Genomic DNA, 17,496 nt, shown 5'->3' with positions numbered 1-17,496 from the left:
TGGCAGCAACAAATCAACAACTCAACCAATTACTAAAGATAACAGAAGTATTCAGCAATGATATAAACATGGCTTTTGGAACAGACAAATGTAAGAAAAATAGCATAGTCAAGGGAAAACACACTAAACAAGAAGATTACATATTGGATAACCACAGCTGCATAGAAGCGATGGAAAAAACAGATGCCTATAAATATCTAGGATACAGACAAAAAATAGGAACAGATAATACAAATATTAAAGAAGAACTAAAAGAAAAATATAGACAAAGACTAACAAAAATACTGAAAACAGAATTGACAGCAAGAAACAAGACACAAGCTATAAATACTTATGCTGTACCAATATTGACCTACTCATTTGGAATAGTGAAATGGAGTAACACAGAACTAGAAGCACTCAATACACTTACACGATCACAATGCCACAAATATAGAATACATCACATACATTCACCAACAGAAAGATTCACATTAAGCAGAAAGGAAGGAGGAAGGGGATTTATTGACATAAAAAGCCTACATTATGGACAGGTAGACAATTTAAGAAAATTCTTGATAGAATGAGCAGAAACTAGCAAAATACACAAAGCAATCACTCATATAAATACATCGGCTACACCACTGCAATTTCATAACCACTTCTACAACCCTTTAGATCACATAACATCAACAGATACGAAGAAAGTAAATTGAAAAAGAAAACACTTCATGGCAAGCACCCACATCACCTAATATAGCCACACATCGATCAAGACGCATCCAACACATTGCTAAGGAAAGGCACTATATACAGTGAGACGGAAGGATTCATGATTGCAATACAGGATCAAACAATAAACACCAGATATTACAGCAAGCATATTATTAAAGATCCCAATACCACAACAGATAAATGCAGACTTCGCAAACAAAAAATAGAAACAGTAGATCACATCACAAGCGAATGTGCAGTACTGGCAAATACAGAAGACATGACAATGTAGCAAAAATAATACATCAACAACTTGCCATACAACATAAACTAATAAAACAACACGTTCCCACATACAAGTATGCACCACAAAAGGTGCTGGAGAATGATGAATACAAATTATACTGGAACAGAACCATTATAGCAGATAAAACACCACCACATAACAAACCTGACATCATACTCACCAATAAAAAGAAGAAATTAACACAACTAATCGAAATATCCATACCCAATAAAACAAATATACAGGAGAAAACAGGAGAAAAAATTGAAAAATCCAGCTGTCTGAGGAAGTCAAGGACATGTGGCATCAGGATAAAGTTGACATTTTACCAATTATACTATCAACTACAGGAGTAATACCACACAATATCCACCAGTGCGTCAATGCAATACAGATACATCCAAACGTATATATACAACTACAGAAATCTGTAATTATTGATACATGTTCAATGACCCGAAAGTTCCTAAATGCAATATAACATATACCGTACAGGTAAAAGGAAGTCACACTTGATCGAGGTCCGCGTCACTGTCCATTTTTGACCAGACATAACGTCTGAGAATAGAAAGAAATAATAATAATGTTCTGATTTATTAGGGAGTGAGACAGGGTTGTAGCCTCTCCCCGATGCTATTCAATCTGTATATTGAGCAAGCAGTAAAGGAAACAAAAGAAAGGTTCGGTGTAGGCATTAAAATCCATGGAGAAGAAATAAAAACTTTGAGGTTCGCCGATGACATTGTAATTATGTCAGAGACAGCAAAGGACTTGGAAGAGCAGTTGAACGGAATGGACAGTGTCTTGAAAGGAGGGTATAAGATGAACATCAACAAAAGCAAAACGGGGATAATGGAATGCAGTTGAACTAAGTCGGGTGATGCTGAGGGAATTAGATTAGGAAATGACACACTTAAAGTAGTAAAGGAGTTTTGCTATTTGGGGAGCAAAATAACTGATGATGGTCGAAGTAGAGAGGATATAAAACGTATACTGGCAATGGCAAGAAAAGCATTTCTGAAGAAGAGAAATTTGTTAACATCGAGTATAGATTTAAGTGTCAGGAAGTTGTTTCTGAAAGTATTTGTATGGAGTGTAGCCATGTATGGAAGTGAAACATGGACAATAAATAGTTTAGACAAAAAGAGAATAGAAGCTTTTGAACTGTGGTGCTACAGAAGACTGCTGAAGATTAGATGGGTAGATCACATAACTAATGAGGAGGTATTGACTAGAAGAGGAGTTTGTGGCACAACTTGACTAGAAGAAGGGATCGGTTAGCAGGACATGTTCTGAGGCATCAAGGGAATTTAGTACTGGAGGGCAGCGCTGAGGGTAAAAATCGTAGAGGGAGACAAAGAGATTAATACACTAAGCAGATTCAGAAGGATGTCAGTTGCAGTATGTACTGGGAGATGAAGAAGCTTGCACAGGATAGAGTAGCATGGTGAGCTGCATCAAACCAGTCTCAGGACTGAAGACCACAACAACAACAATGTCCATATCGGGAACAGTGCTATTAGCAGTTCAGAGGTGACCTCTGTGGCAAGTTCCAAGTAAAATAGTTTATCACCGTGACTTTTAATCATCAGAATTAAATGTCTGCCTTAAAAGTGGAAAATAATCTTGCCACTTGCCATACGGTATTGTCAACATTATGGGTGGCACACGAACAGTTACTTCCATAGGACCGTGTACAGTGTTCGCATGTTCACATCCTAGATCTGATGTCATCTGAGGCTCAGCGTATGCCAGCCTTTGACTGATGCAGATAGATTGATAGTTTGGTATGAAGTGTCTCCCCTTACTGACACTCTGGCTGTATTTATTTATGGGTGCAGCAGACTGCCAAATGGAACATCTGCTATCAACCGTTCTAGGTACAGATAGCAGCATCTAAATAGCCTCTTTCTCGGGTACATATTAATGAATGTGTTTTTTACATAGAAAAGTTAATTTTGATTTGGTTACTGAAAAAGTTTTAGCTCGACTGCATTTAAACGTCTCTGACTAGAATTTTTAGAACGGAACCGACGGTAGAATGTGACATCTGAACTGTCTCTTTAAGATTCCTTGTAGTGATTGTTATTTACCATTAAGTCTTGAATTTGGTACAGCTGTGTTATTTTATGAACACAATCAAGTGCTGTAATTAGAACTTTCTATTAACAAATGCAAATGATATTTAATCTAATATGAATAGAGACGTTTTTGTTCCAAATTTAATTTTTAAAAACTAATAGAGGTAGTGTAATGGAGTCACATACTTAATGTTTTTACATAAAACTGAGACTGAATGTGAATTTTCATTTTTATGATTCTCATATATAGTGCCTTCAAATTTTTGTAAAAATGCCGATTTTTGACTAATGTGTTGCTCCGTTCAAGTTGAGACTTGTAGCTTTTGATCGTGACATACCTTTGCAAATCCTGAACGTATTTAGCTTTTTCGTTTCATTATTTAGCACCCCTTATTTTATTCTTAAGATAATGTATTTTACGAAACATATTCATTAGATTGCTCTGAAACTTCAGTGTTAACATTAATCTACTGAATCATAGATTAACAAATTTTGGTAAAGTTATTTTGATTTTTAATTTCACTCTTAGATTATGGCGCAATACTTTGTATGCTAAGCGCAGGTACATTATGATGACATGGTGCTAGTAGTAGTGAAATGGGTAAGTTCTGGTACACTCGTTCGCCTCTGTCTCTCCTACAAGGACACAGTGCTTTTTTTGCTACAAGGGGAGGACACAGATGGTCCAGATTGTGAAGGAACCATTGAAATCAAGCATTTTATGTTCAGCTTCATGTCATCCACACAGTTCCTAAGAAAGCAAGAGCCAACAAGTGCGAGAATTTCACACAATCAGCTTAACAGCTGCATCCCAGTTGTTGACAAGAATAATGTACAGACGACTGGAAAAGAAAATTGAGGGTCTGTTAGGTGATGATCAATCTAGCTTTAGGAAAGGTGAAGTCACCAGAGGGGTAGTTCTGATGTTGCAGTTGATAGTGGAAGCAAGACTGAAGAAAAATTGAGACATGGTCATAGGATTTGTCTACCTGGAAAAAGCATTTGACAGTATAAAATAGTGCAAGAAGTTAGAAAAATAGGGGTAAGCCAAAGGGATTGATGGGTAAGGTACCATATGTGCAAGAACCAAGAGGGAACAGTAAGTCTGGAAGACCAAGAACAAAATGTTCAGATTAAAAAGGGTGTAAAATAAGGATGCAGTCTTTTGCCCCTGCTGTTCAATCTGTATGTCAAAGAAACAATGGTGGAAATTAAGGAAAGGTTCTGGAGTGGGATTAAAATTCAAGGTGAAAGGATATGAAAGATAAGATTCGCTGATGAGATTGCCATCCTGAGTGAAAGTGAAAAATATTTACATGGTCTTCTGAATGGAATGAGCAGTCTAATGAGTACTTTAATGCTTTGGACGACTTAAAGTGGCGAAGTATGTGTGTAAACTCCCACTTCTTTAATGATACTACTTACTTGAGATTGTCAGCCGACTTTCCTTGCTGGTTAGCTTGCTGCTGCAACCTCCCTTTTCTCTTCTTCTCCAAACTATATTTGCTAGGAACAGGAATTTCTCAAGACGTTTTCTACTTATAAAAATAAACAGACGTATACTGTTTCTTTTGCTTCACTTAACGATGTATATTTAAACATGAAACTTACACACATCTCATTCTCCACATAGACAAGCGCTGTCAAGTAAGTCTCCTCGCGTATCCAAAGGCTAGAAACAAAGTTCATTTACACATTATAGAAATTTGGCTTAAAAACCAAGTCCATTCTCTTTCTGAATCTAAATACACGTTATCCTCTCAAAGTCCAAGACGAGCATTAATGAACAATATTTCAACTGTTCTTTTTTTCCACTACAATAGTTAAAGTTATAAAACAGCACACAATACATAAACACTCCTTGTTCTTTCACTACGGCTTCCATGGCGTGACCAGCAAAAACTTGTCAGTGCCTTTCGATCACCGCGTCTACAGTCGTCTCACGATAAACCTTAAACCTGCACAAACAGACAAGTGATGCACAGTAAATAGGGTTCCTTTCTCGCACTCACAACTAGAATATTGGGTGTTAGAGTTGTTGGTAGGCAGAGTGGTTCTAGAATTTACACATAAATTCTCGAAGCACTACAGTACAGAATATGGATTAAGAGTTAATCAAAGAAAGACAAAAGTAATGAAGAAGTAGCAGAAATGAGAACAGCGAGAAACTTAACATCAGGATTGATGGTGACGAAGTAGATGAAGTTAAGGAATTCTGCTACCTAGACAGCAAAATAATCGATGATGGATGGAGCAAGGAGGACATCAAAAGCAGACTAGCACTAGCAAAATGGGCACTTATATCCAAGAGAGGTCTATTAGTATCAAACATAGGCCTTAATTTGAGGAAGAAGTTTCTGAGAATGTATTTTTGGATAACAGCATTGTATGGTACTGAGACATGGACTTTGGGAAAACCCGAACAGAAGAGAAGCAAAGCCTTTGAGATGTTGTGCTACAGAAGAATGTTGAAAATTAGTTGGACTGATGAGGTAAAGAATGAGGAGGTTCTCCGCAAAATTGATGAGGAAAGGAAAATATGGAAAACACTGACAAGAAGAAGGGGCGGGATGATAGGTCACCTATTAAGACATCAGGGGATAATTTATATGGTACTAGACGGAACTGTATAGGGTAAAAACTGTAGAGGAAGACAGAGATTGGAATAACTGAGGACGTAGGGTGTAGTTGCTACTCTGAGATGAAAGGGGGCAGAGGATAGGAATTCGTGGTGGGCTGCATCAAACCAGTCAAGGAAACAAAAAGGGGTGGACTAGGATGTTGTGGAGTTTCGTTGGGTGACAGAACACCACTTTCGGAGGGGTGGTAAGGATCTTGGGTAGAACGATACTTATTTTCAGGGTGTGATGATACACTACTGGCCATTAAAATTGCTACACCATGAAGGTAATGTGCTACAGACGCGAAATTTAACAGACAGGAAGAAGATGCTGTGATATGCAGATGATTAGCTTTTCAGAGCATTCACAGAAGGTTGGCGACACGCGCAACGTGCTGACATGAGGAAAGTTTCCAACCGATTTCTCATACACAAACAGCAGTTGACTGGCGTTGCTTAGTGAAACGTTGTTGTGATACCTCGTGTAAGGAGGGGAAATCGTACCATCGCGTTTCCGACTTTGATAAAGGTTGAGTTGTAGCCTATCGCGATTGCAGTTTATCGCGACATTGCTGCTTGTGTTGGTAGAGATCCAATGACTGTTAGCAGAATATGGGATCGGTGGGTTCAGGAGGATAATACGGAACGCCGTGCTGGATCCAAACAGCTTCGTATCACTAGCAGTCGAGATGACAGGCATCTTATCCGCATTTCTGTAACAGATTGTGCAGCCACGTCTCGATCTGTGAGTCAACAGATGGGATGTTTGCAAGACAACAACCATCTGCATGAACATATCGACGACGTTTGCAGCAGCATGGACTATCAGCTCGGAGACCACGGCTGCAGTTACCCTTGACGCTGTATCGCAGACAGGAGCACCTGCGATAGTGTACTCAACAACGAACCTGGGTGCACGAATGGCAAAACGTCATTTTTTCGTGTGAATCCAGTATCTGTTTACAGCATCATGATGGTCGCCTCTGTGTTTGATGACATTGCGGTGAATGCACATTGGAAGCATGTATTCGTCATTGCCATACTGGTGTATCATCGGCGATGGTATGGGGTGCCATTGGTTACACATCTTGGTCACCTCTTGTTCGCATTGACGGCACTTTGAACAGTGGACGTTTCATTTCAGATGTGTTAAGACCTGTGGCTCTACCCTTCATTCGATCCCTGCAAAACCCTAGATTTCAGCAGGATATTGCACGACTGCATGTTGCAGGTCCTGTACGGGCCTTTCTGGATACAGAAAATTTTAGACTGCAGCCCTGGCGAGCACATTCTCCAGATCTCTCACCAATTGAAAACGTCTAGTCAATGGTGGCCAAGCAACTGGCTCATCACAATACGCCAGTCACTACTCTTGATGAACTGTGGTATAGTGTTGAAGCTGCATGGGCAGCTGTACCTGTATACTCTATCCAAGCTCTGTTTGACTCAATGCCCAGGCATATCAAGGCTGTTATTACGTCCAGAGGTGGTTGTTCTGGGTACTGATTTATCAGGATCTATGCACCCAAATTGCGTGAAAATATAATCACATGTCAGTTCTAGTATAATATATTTGTCCAATGAATACCTGTTTATCATCGGCATTTCTTCTTGGTGTAGCAATTTTAATGGCCAGTAGTGTAGATAATCGAAGGAGGACTTTTTTTCCAGCCAGGTGTGGTATTGGTTGATGAGTGGGGACACTTGTATGTAGCTGGTTCTTTGGGCTGTGTGGGGATATGGTACGGGAGATCTGTTTGCAGTCTAGGTCTGGGGATGGTGTCTGTCTGTGAGGCTTTTGTGAGGCCCTAAACATGCTGGACAAAGGAACTCTTGTCACTGCATATACACCATCTCCAGGTAGCCTGGCTGTCGAAGAGACTTTTTTGTGTGGAAAGGAGCGCAGCTGTTTGAAATGCAGGTACTTTTGTTGATAGGTGGCTGTAATGTGGACAGAGGTAGGGATGCAGCCATCAGAGAAGAGGTGGTCAATGCCCAGGAATATGGCATGTTAGTTTTAGGATGAGTGGATGAAGTGGATGGGAGAGAAGGTGTTGAGGTTGTGAAGGAATGAGGATAGGGTGCCTTAGCCCTGAGTCCAGATCATGAAGATACCATCAGTGAACTTGAACCAGACCAGGTGTTTGGGATTTTGGGAGGAGGATTTCCTCTAGATGGCACATTAACAGGTTGGAATAGGAGGTACCCATGCAGGTGCCCATGGCTGTGCTGCAGATTTGTTTGTATACTTCCAATCAAAGGGGAAGTTGTTGGGTGCTAGGATAAAGTGAATAATTTGAATGAGGATTGAGGTAGCAACTTTGGAGTCTGAAGGATGTTGGGTGAGGTAGTGTTCGTGAACAGCAAGGCCATAGGCATGAGGGACATAGGTGTATACGAAAGTGGCTTCAACACTGATGATGAGTAGGGATCTAGGAGGTAAGGGGTTGGGGATGCTGGAGAGTAGTGAAGAAAGTGGTTGTTAAATTGACATGGGAACTAGATTGTGGGCAGTTGGTTGGAGGTGTTGGTCATTGAGGTATGAAATTCTGTCAGTGGCTCACAATAATTAGCTACAATGAAGCATCCAAGATTGTTTGGTTTGTGGATTTGGGGGTGCACATAGAAGGTGGCTGTGTGAGGTGTCGTAGGGTTGAGGAGGGAAATGAATTCAGCTGGGAAGTTCTGATAAGGCCTAAGGCTTTAAGAAGGGATTGAAGTTATGTTGTACTTATGGGGTGGGATCATTTTGGCAGAGACTATGGGTGGAGGGCGTCAGACACTTTGTAGAAGCCTACCATCAGTAGTCAGTACAGTTCATAAAACAGTGGTGGAACCTTTGTCTCTAGGTAGGATGATACGATCAGGATCTGTTTTCAGATTGCGTATGGCTGTCCTTTTTTGTATGGTGTTCTTAGGAAAAGATCTGGGGAAGGATGGTGAAGTCAAGTTGGAGGTAAGGTTTTCCTGGAAGGTGATTGGGGGGGGGGGGGGGTGTCATGGTTTGGATGGTGGCATGAACTGGGAGAGGCAGGGTTCAGTGTTGGCTTTGGTTCGAGGGATTGGTGGCAGATACATGTTCCTGTTACAAGGGTTGGGAAAAGGAGAGTAGGTCCTTGACAAGTCTAGCTAGGTTGAATTTGTCTGTTATAAGGGCATTCAAATTGAAACGAGTTAGTTGGGGAAAAAATGTGTAAACTGTTTATTATTTCAAAAGTATCTCTAACTGTTAATACATTTATCTCACTGAGAGACAAGATAGTCAATTACTTCGTGGAAAAATCTTTGTGGTTGACTGCAGAAACATGATTGTACCCAGGAGTGCACCTCTTCACCCAAAGTAAATAGATGGCCACTTATGTCTTTGTTCAAGGCTCCAACAGTATGGAAATTGCATGGGGAGAGGTCGGGACTGCTTCCCAGCAAAAATTTTCCTATTCCATTATTACCAGACTGCTTGCTTGTCCCTAGGTGCTATAGAGCCTATTTTATACAGCAGATTATTTTTGTATCTTCCATCAAATTTATCAAAGAGAGAATGTTATATTGTTTGAATTTTGTATTTAACTTTTTATACTGACACGTTCCAAAACCAGGGTTCAGGATATATATGAAACGTGACAAAAACAACACACAATTTTGCTCTTCTACTTTACCCAGAATATACATGGGCAATGTGAGTTTTGACAGACAGAGTGAAATGAGTGTGAATGTGTATTCAGCATTTCAGTTGTATTCTGGACATGTGCGAAAGGCCCTCTGATGTTACAAGAGTAGTGTACCTATAGTCTTCATAGTATCCCACAGAAAACAGTCAAGAGATGGAAAATCTGGTGACTGAGGTTTCCACAGAACAATTCCACATCTACTCATTGTATACAAATTGTAACCATTATCTGCACTCTAGTTGTTGGAACTGAAGGCTGCAGTTAATTACATAATAGTATAAAGTTTGTAACTCTTAGATTGCAAATATAAGATTAAAAATGTTCACGATATAAAATTGATTTTGAGAGGAATCATTCTAAAAGTGAAAACTTGTATTTAAAAAAAGAAAAAAACATAAAAAAATTAACTGCTGTTGTAGATAAGCTAGACGTACATTAGAAACAGGATAGATGACACTTGACTGCAGCAAAGTAGTAGCTGGTGGTCACAAGTGTGCACTTGCAATCCACAGGTAGGAATGCTATTAGTCCAGTCCATAAATCCACCTTACACTGCTGCAGGTAAGTTGCATAACCAGTTAAGCTAGCAAGGACACACTGGTGTCACTGTTCTCAGACTTCCATGCTTTCCGATCAAGTTTGACATTCCACACAATATATGAAGTGCTATCAATGTTTATTTTATATGCCCTTATGTAAAAAAAGTGCCTTTTCCAGTAAGTACAATAAAGGAAGAGTGAGTATTTAGGACAGTGGAACCCTAGCACTCTGACTCGGGTTGTTTGAGGGGGGGGGGGGGGCTGGAGAGGGGGGTTTAAGCACTGCGCTAGCAATTAATAGTGCAGAAAACTTAAGTAGTATTGAAGCTGCTGCCCTTCTTTAAATATAAGCCAACACACCAGGAGTACCATATGCCAAAAGGATTTTTAAGGAAGTGTTGGGGAATTGGTGACAGTGAGAAATGTAGTGTTTCATGGTAGAAAGACCATGGATGTGGGAGATGCTGGCAAATTCTTTCATTTTGTAAGTGTGTGTTACTCTGAAAGCAGGAGAGCTTCTGTGAATTTTGGAAAGTGGGAGACGGGTACTGGCGGAAGTAAAGCTGTGAGGATGGGGCGTGAGTACCCACGATTGCGTAAGCCGGACGAGATAGGGAGGTCAAGAAGGTCAAGCGATAACAGAAATATACAAACACACTGTTGCCTCCTTGAGTCCCCAGTTCTAGATGTACTATTTGGAATTAAAAACTACAGATCATTTTGAATACATATGCATTTATTTATGAAAGTACAAAGTACAGTCACCAACAAATTTTACATATTCACATACACCTTTACCTTTAACCCAAATAAACACAGACTCATTTACAGATATGTTTCTCTTACTACGAGTATACAAAGACAATGGCGATGGTGACATATATGCAGATTTACCAAAGTCTTTATTTGCAAGTTTGGCTACATGGTAGGTCCGATAGGCGATAATGTCTCTATCAACAAAACTTTAAAGTCCACCAACACTAGGTACACCGGTACCTCCACGTACAACAGCTACAGTAAGCCAGCCATTTCCATGTGAAAATGACCTTAATGATACATTTTCACATGGAAATGGCTGGCTTACTGTAGCTGTTGTACGTGGAGGTACCGGTGTACCTAGTGTTGGTGGACTTGAAAGTTTTGTTGATAGACATTATCGCCTATCGGACCTACCATGTGGCCGAACTTGCAAATAAAGACTTTGGTAAATCTGCATATATGTCACCATCGCCATTGTCTTTGTATACTGTAGTAAGAGAAAGATATCTGTAAATGAGTCTGTGTTTATTTGGGTTAAAGGTAAAGGTGTATGTGAATATGTAAAATTTGTTGGTGACGTGTGTTTTCTGTGGTTGTAGACTTAATTTTAGTATTGACCTTAATGATACATTTTCACATGGAAATGGCTGGCTTACTGTAGCTGTTGTACGTGGAGGTACCAGTGTACCTAGTGTTGGTGGACTTGAAAGTTTTGTTGATAGAGACATTATACTCTGAAAGCAGGAGAGCTTCTGTGAATTTTGGAAAGTGGGAGACTGGTACTGGCGGAAGTAAAGCTGTGAGGATGGGGTGTGAGTCGTGCTTGGGTAGCTCAGATGGTAGTTCACTTGCCCGCGAAAGGGAAAGGTCCCGAGTTCGAGTCTTGGTCTGGCACACAGTTTTAACCTGCCAGGAAGTTTCATATCAGCGCACACTCCACTGCAGAGTGAAAAATCTCATTCTGGTGTGTTATTCTGTCGTCTTCATTCTTGTTCATCTATTTATTTATGTTAATACCTTTTATCCCTTGCTCTGTGCATCCATGTTACCTACCAGTCACTTTTCACCTAATGGCTCATAACTTTTGTGACACACTGTGGAAAGGTCACTTCTGTCCTCGCTACACCATTCAGTATAATTACATAGACTGCTGCAAGCAGAATTAGTTGAGATAAAAGTTTTCTGAGTATTGTACCACATCATAGTGTAAAGAAACCATACATCAATAGGCTCGGAAGAATGCCACTGTAATTGTGGCCAAATGTTGGTTTCTCCAATATAATTTTTTTTGCATTACGATGCAGAACAATGCTTTTTGTCTACACCATTCAAGTTTGCATGTTCCGACCACCGTCTGGGTTTCAGTTCTCTGGCTCTTCAATTTTATTTTTTCGTCTCACTTTATTTTTGTTCTCATTCCTTCTTTTGCTTTTTGTCCAGAAGATTTGCAATTTTTTTACCGTTTTTGTGTTTTACGGATTTCATCAGGACCTGAATGCAGCATGAAACGTACATCTCAAGTTCCACAGTAACCAAACTCCAACATGCACCTTTTACCCAGTCTGTTGTGGCTACTTCCTTAACAGAAACAGTTATTTGTATTACTTGCAGAATTTCACATTGTCATGTGAGGGGTAGTGTTTGAGAGAAAAAGAATTAAGCAAACTCTTTCTGTTACAGGCCAAAAACAAATGGACGTGAGGATGTGAGGAGGGATGTTTGGCCACCAGCAGAAATGGTTGAAATCCTGATCCAAGAAAATAGCTCGCTAAAATTAGAACTTGAAACTTGCTATCAAAAAGTGGCAAAATCACAGAAGGTAAATCCAGTTTTTTTTTGCATGACAATTTTTATTGAATTTCAGAACTATGAATTGTATTAAATTTGGTACCGCACTTTATGATAAATGTCTGTAGTTCGACAACAGTTGCTGTTTTAAATTTAGACAGGATTACAACTGTGGAAAGGAGAAATATTAGATGATCTGCGTTGGGGTGTGTGTGTGTGTGTGTGTGTGTGTGTGTGTGTGTGTGTGTGTGTGTGTGTGGGCGCGCACGCGCGCGCTCTCTCTGAATGTCCAACCCGGATGACAGTTCAAACAGTGAATAATCTTGGCTAGAATAACAATAACGCAAATTAGTACAGATTTCCACTGATCACATAGAGGAGGCATTGAGCAGCAGACAGGCACGTTTAAGATAGGCTGTAGAATATTATTAAGTTTGGACAGTTCTTTTGTCAGATGTAGAAGCACAGGAGTGTGCGCGCTTACACACACACACACACACACACACACACACACACTACTGTCATCTCTAAGTCTTGAGGTGCGGCTTCAACTTTCTACATTTAACTGTACCTGTCTGCCGCAGAACACTTTCTCTTGTGGTGAGTGGGAATTCTTCTTAATCCGCACAGGTTGATAATTCCATTTTTGTGCATATTGTTTTGATGATGGTCCTACACAGGAACAGTTGTCCTAGATATGCTTGTTGAGCATACTACAGAAGGGTATACCAATAGTTGAAGTATTATTCATAAAAAATCCAATCTCTTAAGCTATCATCTCCTTGCAAAGGTTGTTGATCCACTGATCTTGACAGCACATCACAGAAAGATTTTTCTGGTGTATCACTGTGCCATCTCCAGATGTCTGTGTCATGAGTCTCTGTCTCCTTCAACAATAACCCATCAGTCCAAAAAATTTTGAGACTGGATTAATAAAAAAAAGAGAAAATTTAAGATCATGGTTTTAATACCTCGGATGTTCTACATAGTCTCCTGTAACTACTCAATGCACAGAACATTCATGCATCCACGTGAAATTGTCAGAAAAGTCTTTCTTCGAGATGTTGTCCAACTCGCACATTGGAATGTTAGTTACGTTGTCAAAACATTGACGCTTAATCCGAATTTCTACTCTTATTTGTTTTGTGGCAGGTTTGCAGTGATAACAAGTAGTCTAGTCATGCATTATAATTTTTTTCCAGAAAAGAATTGTTCGTATTTTGCATTTCAGTCAAGTCACAACAGGTGTCTGTGTGTCATTGTTTTTCTTCAGTAGTCAAGATGTGCGAGGCAAACTTTGCACACACTTTTTTCTTCTTCAAAACATTCTGGAAAATTCGAGAACACTTGATATAGGTATGTTGCTCCATTGCAATTTGTGATGCGACAACATTGAAACACTATGCCCGCGTGTCCACTACTTCATACTGTCTGTTCACTACTGACTGGTTGGACGCACATCTGTACTGATTGAAAAGGACATCTGTAATTCAAGCTGCCAGTGTAGTTACTGTGCTGACATCACTTTTACACCTGGAAAAAAATCAGTCTTGGAATTTTTGGATGGATTTGTATGTTGTAATAATTGATTTTTTTTGCCCATCGTAATATGTTCCAGGTATTGTTTTTTCTTTGTTTTATAATCTATCTGTTCATGTTGCTTTTTTATAGAATAAACAACCACATCACTTGACATTGCCAGTATCAAAGGTATATATTAGAGACGACGATACACACACATTTCAAAGGCCTCCATTCGTTTTTCAGTACTTGGGTCCTAGGTCCATGTTTCACATCCCCATAAAGGAGAGCAGAGCATCAATGAAATATGCTTCTCAGTTGCAAACTGTGGTTTCACTGTTTCTCCATGTTGATGAATTGTTTCCTGGACTGTTCCAATGGGACCCTGTATTGTGAGATTTGTTTGGATTTCCCTTTTGAAGAATTCCATGATTTTAATCTTTGAAGGGGTAATAGATAAGTCGAGACTCAATAATAACGGATTCTGGTGAATGGTCGCTAGGGAGATGCAACAATTCATACTCGTGATCACAAACTCAGTCCTAGATGATGAGAGCTGTGTGAATAGGGGCATGCTGTTTTGGAATGCAGCATTACCATTGGGGAACAAACACTATGTGGTGGACTTGATCAGCCAAAATGATCATCTAACTCTTGGCAGTAATGCCACCTTGCAGAGCAGCCATGGGGCCCATGGAATACAATGCCAAAGCTATGCAAATCATCCCAAACACTTGCCATGTTTTACTTGTGTGTTGTAAAATTAGTCAGAAGTGGTAAGCAGTGTACAACAGGACTCAGCCAACTAAATGACTTTCTGCCATTGCTCCACTGTCCAGGTTTTATGGCTTTGGGACCATGTTTTCCTGTTACAGGCATTTGCATCACTGATGTGTGGTTTTGGAATTCCAGCTGGCCCTACAAATGGAGCTCCCTTTGTGATGTTTTGGTGCTGATAATGTTCGCTTGTGCACCAATTGGTTCTGCAGTGACTTTTCGTGGGTGTTGTCGTCCTATTTTTCATCACAATCCTCTTCAGTGACCATATGTTGTGATCACACACTTTCATCTGTGTTGTGGCTGTGCTGATGAAGGTTTTCCACTTTTCCCATATGCAGTATGAATACAGTGCTTCATTAAACACCAAACAATTCTGCTCTTAGGTTGTGGAAGCATCCAGCATATGAGTACCACAATTTGCTCACGTTTGAAGTTACTTGGTCCTAACATAATGCACTCACGACTACACAGAACACTGTTCTGACCACGAAAGGCACTTGCAGCATGTTGAAGACTTGCATAGTTGTCTTCTGTGGCACAGCACAATATTCAGGCTTGCCTAATATCTGCATTAGTATTCAGGCAAACATTTCTCGTGATGTTTACACATCTTTTTCCAGCCTCTGTAGTTTGTTTGCTATGATGATGACAGTGTCATTACATATCTGATGTGATTAATTAATTTCCCTTTTATTGTGAGCCCTCCACAATTTTTCATGGGTGCTTTCTCAAAAATTACTTAAGTATAAATGTTGAACAAAAGAGAGTGATACAGGGTTTTGATGAACACATTTCATGATTGAGGCTGTTCTGAAGTTCCTTGACCACTATTGACGTCTGCAATCTGGGCCAGTATTGGTTAGTGATTACATGTAAATCATTGCAATCAGTACCAGTTTATTGAGGAATGTTTTATTAGTCTATTTTTTTCTGTTTTTTAGTTATAGGCCTTTTTATGATCTTTAAAGCTGACGTAGACATTCAGAGTCACATCCTTTCACCAATGTTCCAGGACACTTAATGAAAAAAGTGCCTTACACGTGCCACCAACCTTTCAGAATTGAATTGACTGTGTGATCCAAGAGAATTTCATGTGTGTGTGTGATTCGGAGGAAAATTTTGTGTGAGACGTCAAACTAATCCTACAGTAGTGGCCGTGATGAGATGACTTAAATTTATGTGGCAGTGGCATGAACATTGATTACAGCTAATTGGATGGTATCACTCTTGAGCTGTATATTTCACTGAACATGAAGATGTTGAAGGTGGTAGATTATCTTTCTGTCATTGCCTTAGAAACTTCAGTATAGACTTGATCTGGACCTCTGAATTCACCGTTCATTTGAAATTTCACAGTATGTGCAACTATGTTGTACATCTCTACTATATTTGAAGTGAATTTCAGTGTATTCTTTTCATCTTCTTTTTGACTTACCTAGTTTGCCTTTAATGATGTTGGTGATGCCATTTCTCAGAATTTGACCATATTGTTGCCGTTGCAGGTTGATAAAAATTGTTTTTCTGTTGTAAGATCCCAATTTCTTATTGTTTGTCCAACATCTACATTCCTCAAACTTTTCTGTACTTTCTTTGTAGGTCTCTTTGCAATATTCAGTACTGAGTGTAATATTTTGCTTTATATTTCCTCCTTACTTCTAGGTCTTCATTTTGTTGTTGCACAATCCAATATAAAGTTCCTTGATTTCAGTCACACTATCTTTGACAATATTTGATGTGTGTACTCTACTTTGCTGGCCAACTAGTTACTGATATTTCACTATTTCTTCAAGACTTTTTCCTACTTCACTTCTTACTCCTGATTACCCTAGTGTTTTAATAATTATGGGTCTGGGGCTGAGAATTCCTGTTAGTTTTTGCAAAGTGAAGCATTTTAGAATCCAGTACTGCTGGATTATGATCACTATAAACAGTGGTACCAGAGTAACTTTTAATGAATATCACCTATTTTTTCAGATGTTGTCCAACCAAAGTCAAATCAAACTTCCTGTTAGATAAAAAGTTTGTGCCAATCTGAGACTGAAACTTGGGACCTTTGTCATTTGTGGGCAGGTGCTCTACTGACTGACTTACCCAAGCATGACTTATGACCCATCCTCACAGGATTACTTCTGCCAGTACCTCATCTCCTACCTTCCAAACTTCACAGCTCTCCTGTGAAACTTGCAGGACTAGCACTCCTGGAAGAAAGGATATTGTGGAGACATGGCTTAGCCACGGCCTGGGAGATGTTTGCGCTGCAGAGTGAAAATTTGATTCTGTAAACTCCCCCAGGCTGTGGCTAAGCTGTGTCCCCGCAATATCTTTTCTTCCAGGAGTGCTTGTGCTGCAGATTTCACGGAAATTCTGCAAAATCTGGATGATGAGCTGCTGGTGGAAGTAAAGCTGTAAGGACAAATTGTAAGTTTTTCTTGGGTGGCTCAGTTGGTAGAGCAGTTGTCTGCGAAAGGCAAAGATTCCGATTTGGAGCCTCGGTCTGGCATGTCGTTTTAATCTGTCAGGAAGTTTCATATCAGCACACACTATGCTGCAGAGTGAGAAATTCATTCTGAAAATGAAATCAGTGTGGTTCCATACAGTACTTTCTTCATTATTGGCAGGTGGTGTCCATGTGTACTGTTACCTACAAGGGGCTTTGAAGAAGCTGTTGAAAATAAATAGATCATATTCAACAGACAAAAATCAAACAATGGAACAAACAGTGGAAAATCCAGGATGGAATGTAACAATATTATGAGAAGGA

General features: G+C 39.7%; 1 protein-coding gene across 1 annotated transcript in view; it reads left to right on the top strand.

The window, feature by feature from the left end:
- LOC126094658 (angiomotin-like protein 2) overlaps window positions 1–17,496 on the top strand; it is a 166,409-nt gene that overhangs the window by 58,616 nt on the left and 90,297 nt on the right. Inside the window, exon 6 of the mRNA XM_049909167.1 lies at window positions 12,327–12,465. Within this exon, the coding sequence (XP_049765124.1) occupies window positions 12,327–12,465 (139 nt within the window). The remainder of the gene's footprint in view (window positions 1–12,326; window positions 12,466–17,496) is intronic.

This window comes from Schistocerca cancellata, chromosome 1 (assembly GCF_023864275.1).
Source record: "Schistocerca cancellata isolate TAMUIC-IGC-003103 chromosome 1, iqSchCanc2.1, whole genome shotgun sequence".
NCBI classification, from domain to species: Eukaryota; Metazoa; Arthropoda; class Insecta; order Orthoptera; family Acrididae; genus Schistocerca; species Schistocerca cancellata.
The sequence above is the reverse complement of the archived record's forward strand: the minus strand, read 5'-3'. Positions and strand labels throughout refer to the sequence as shown.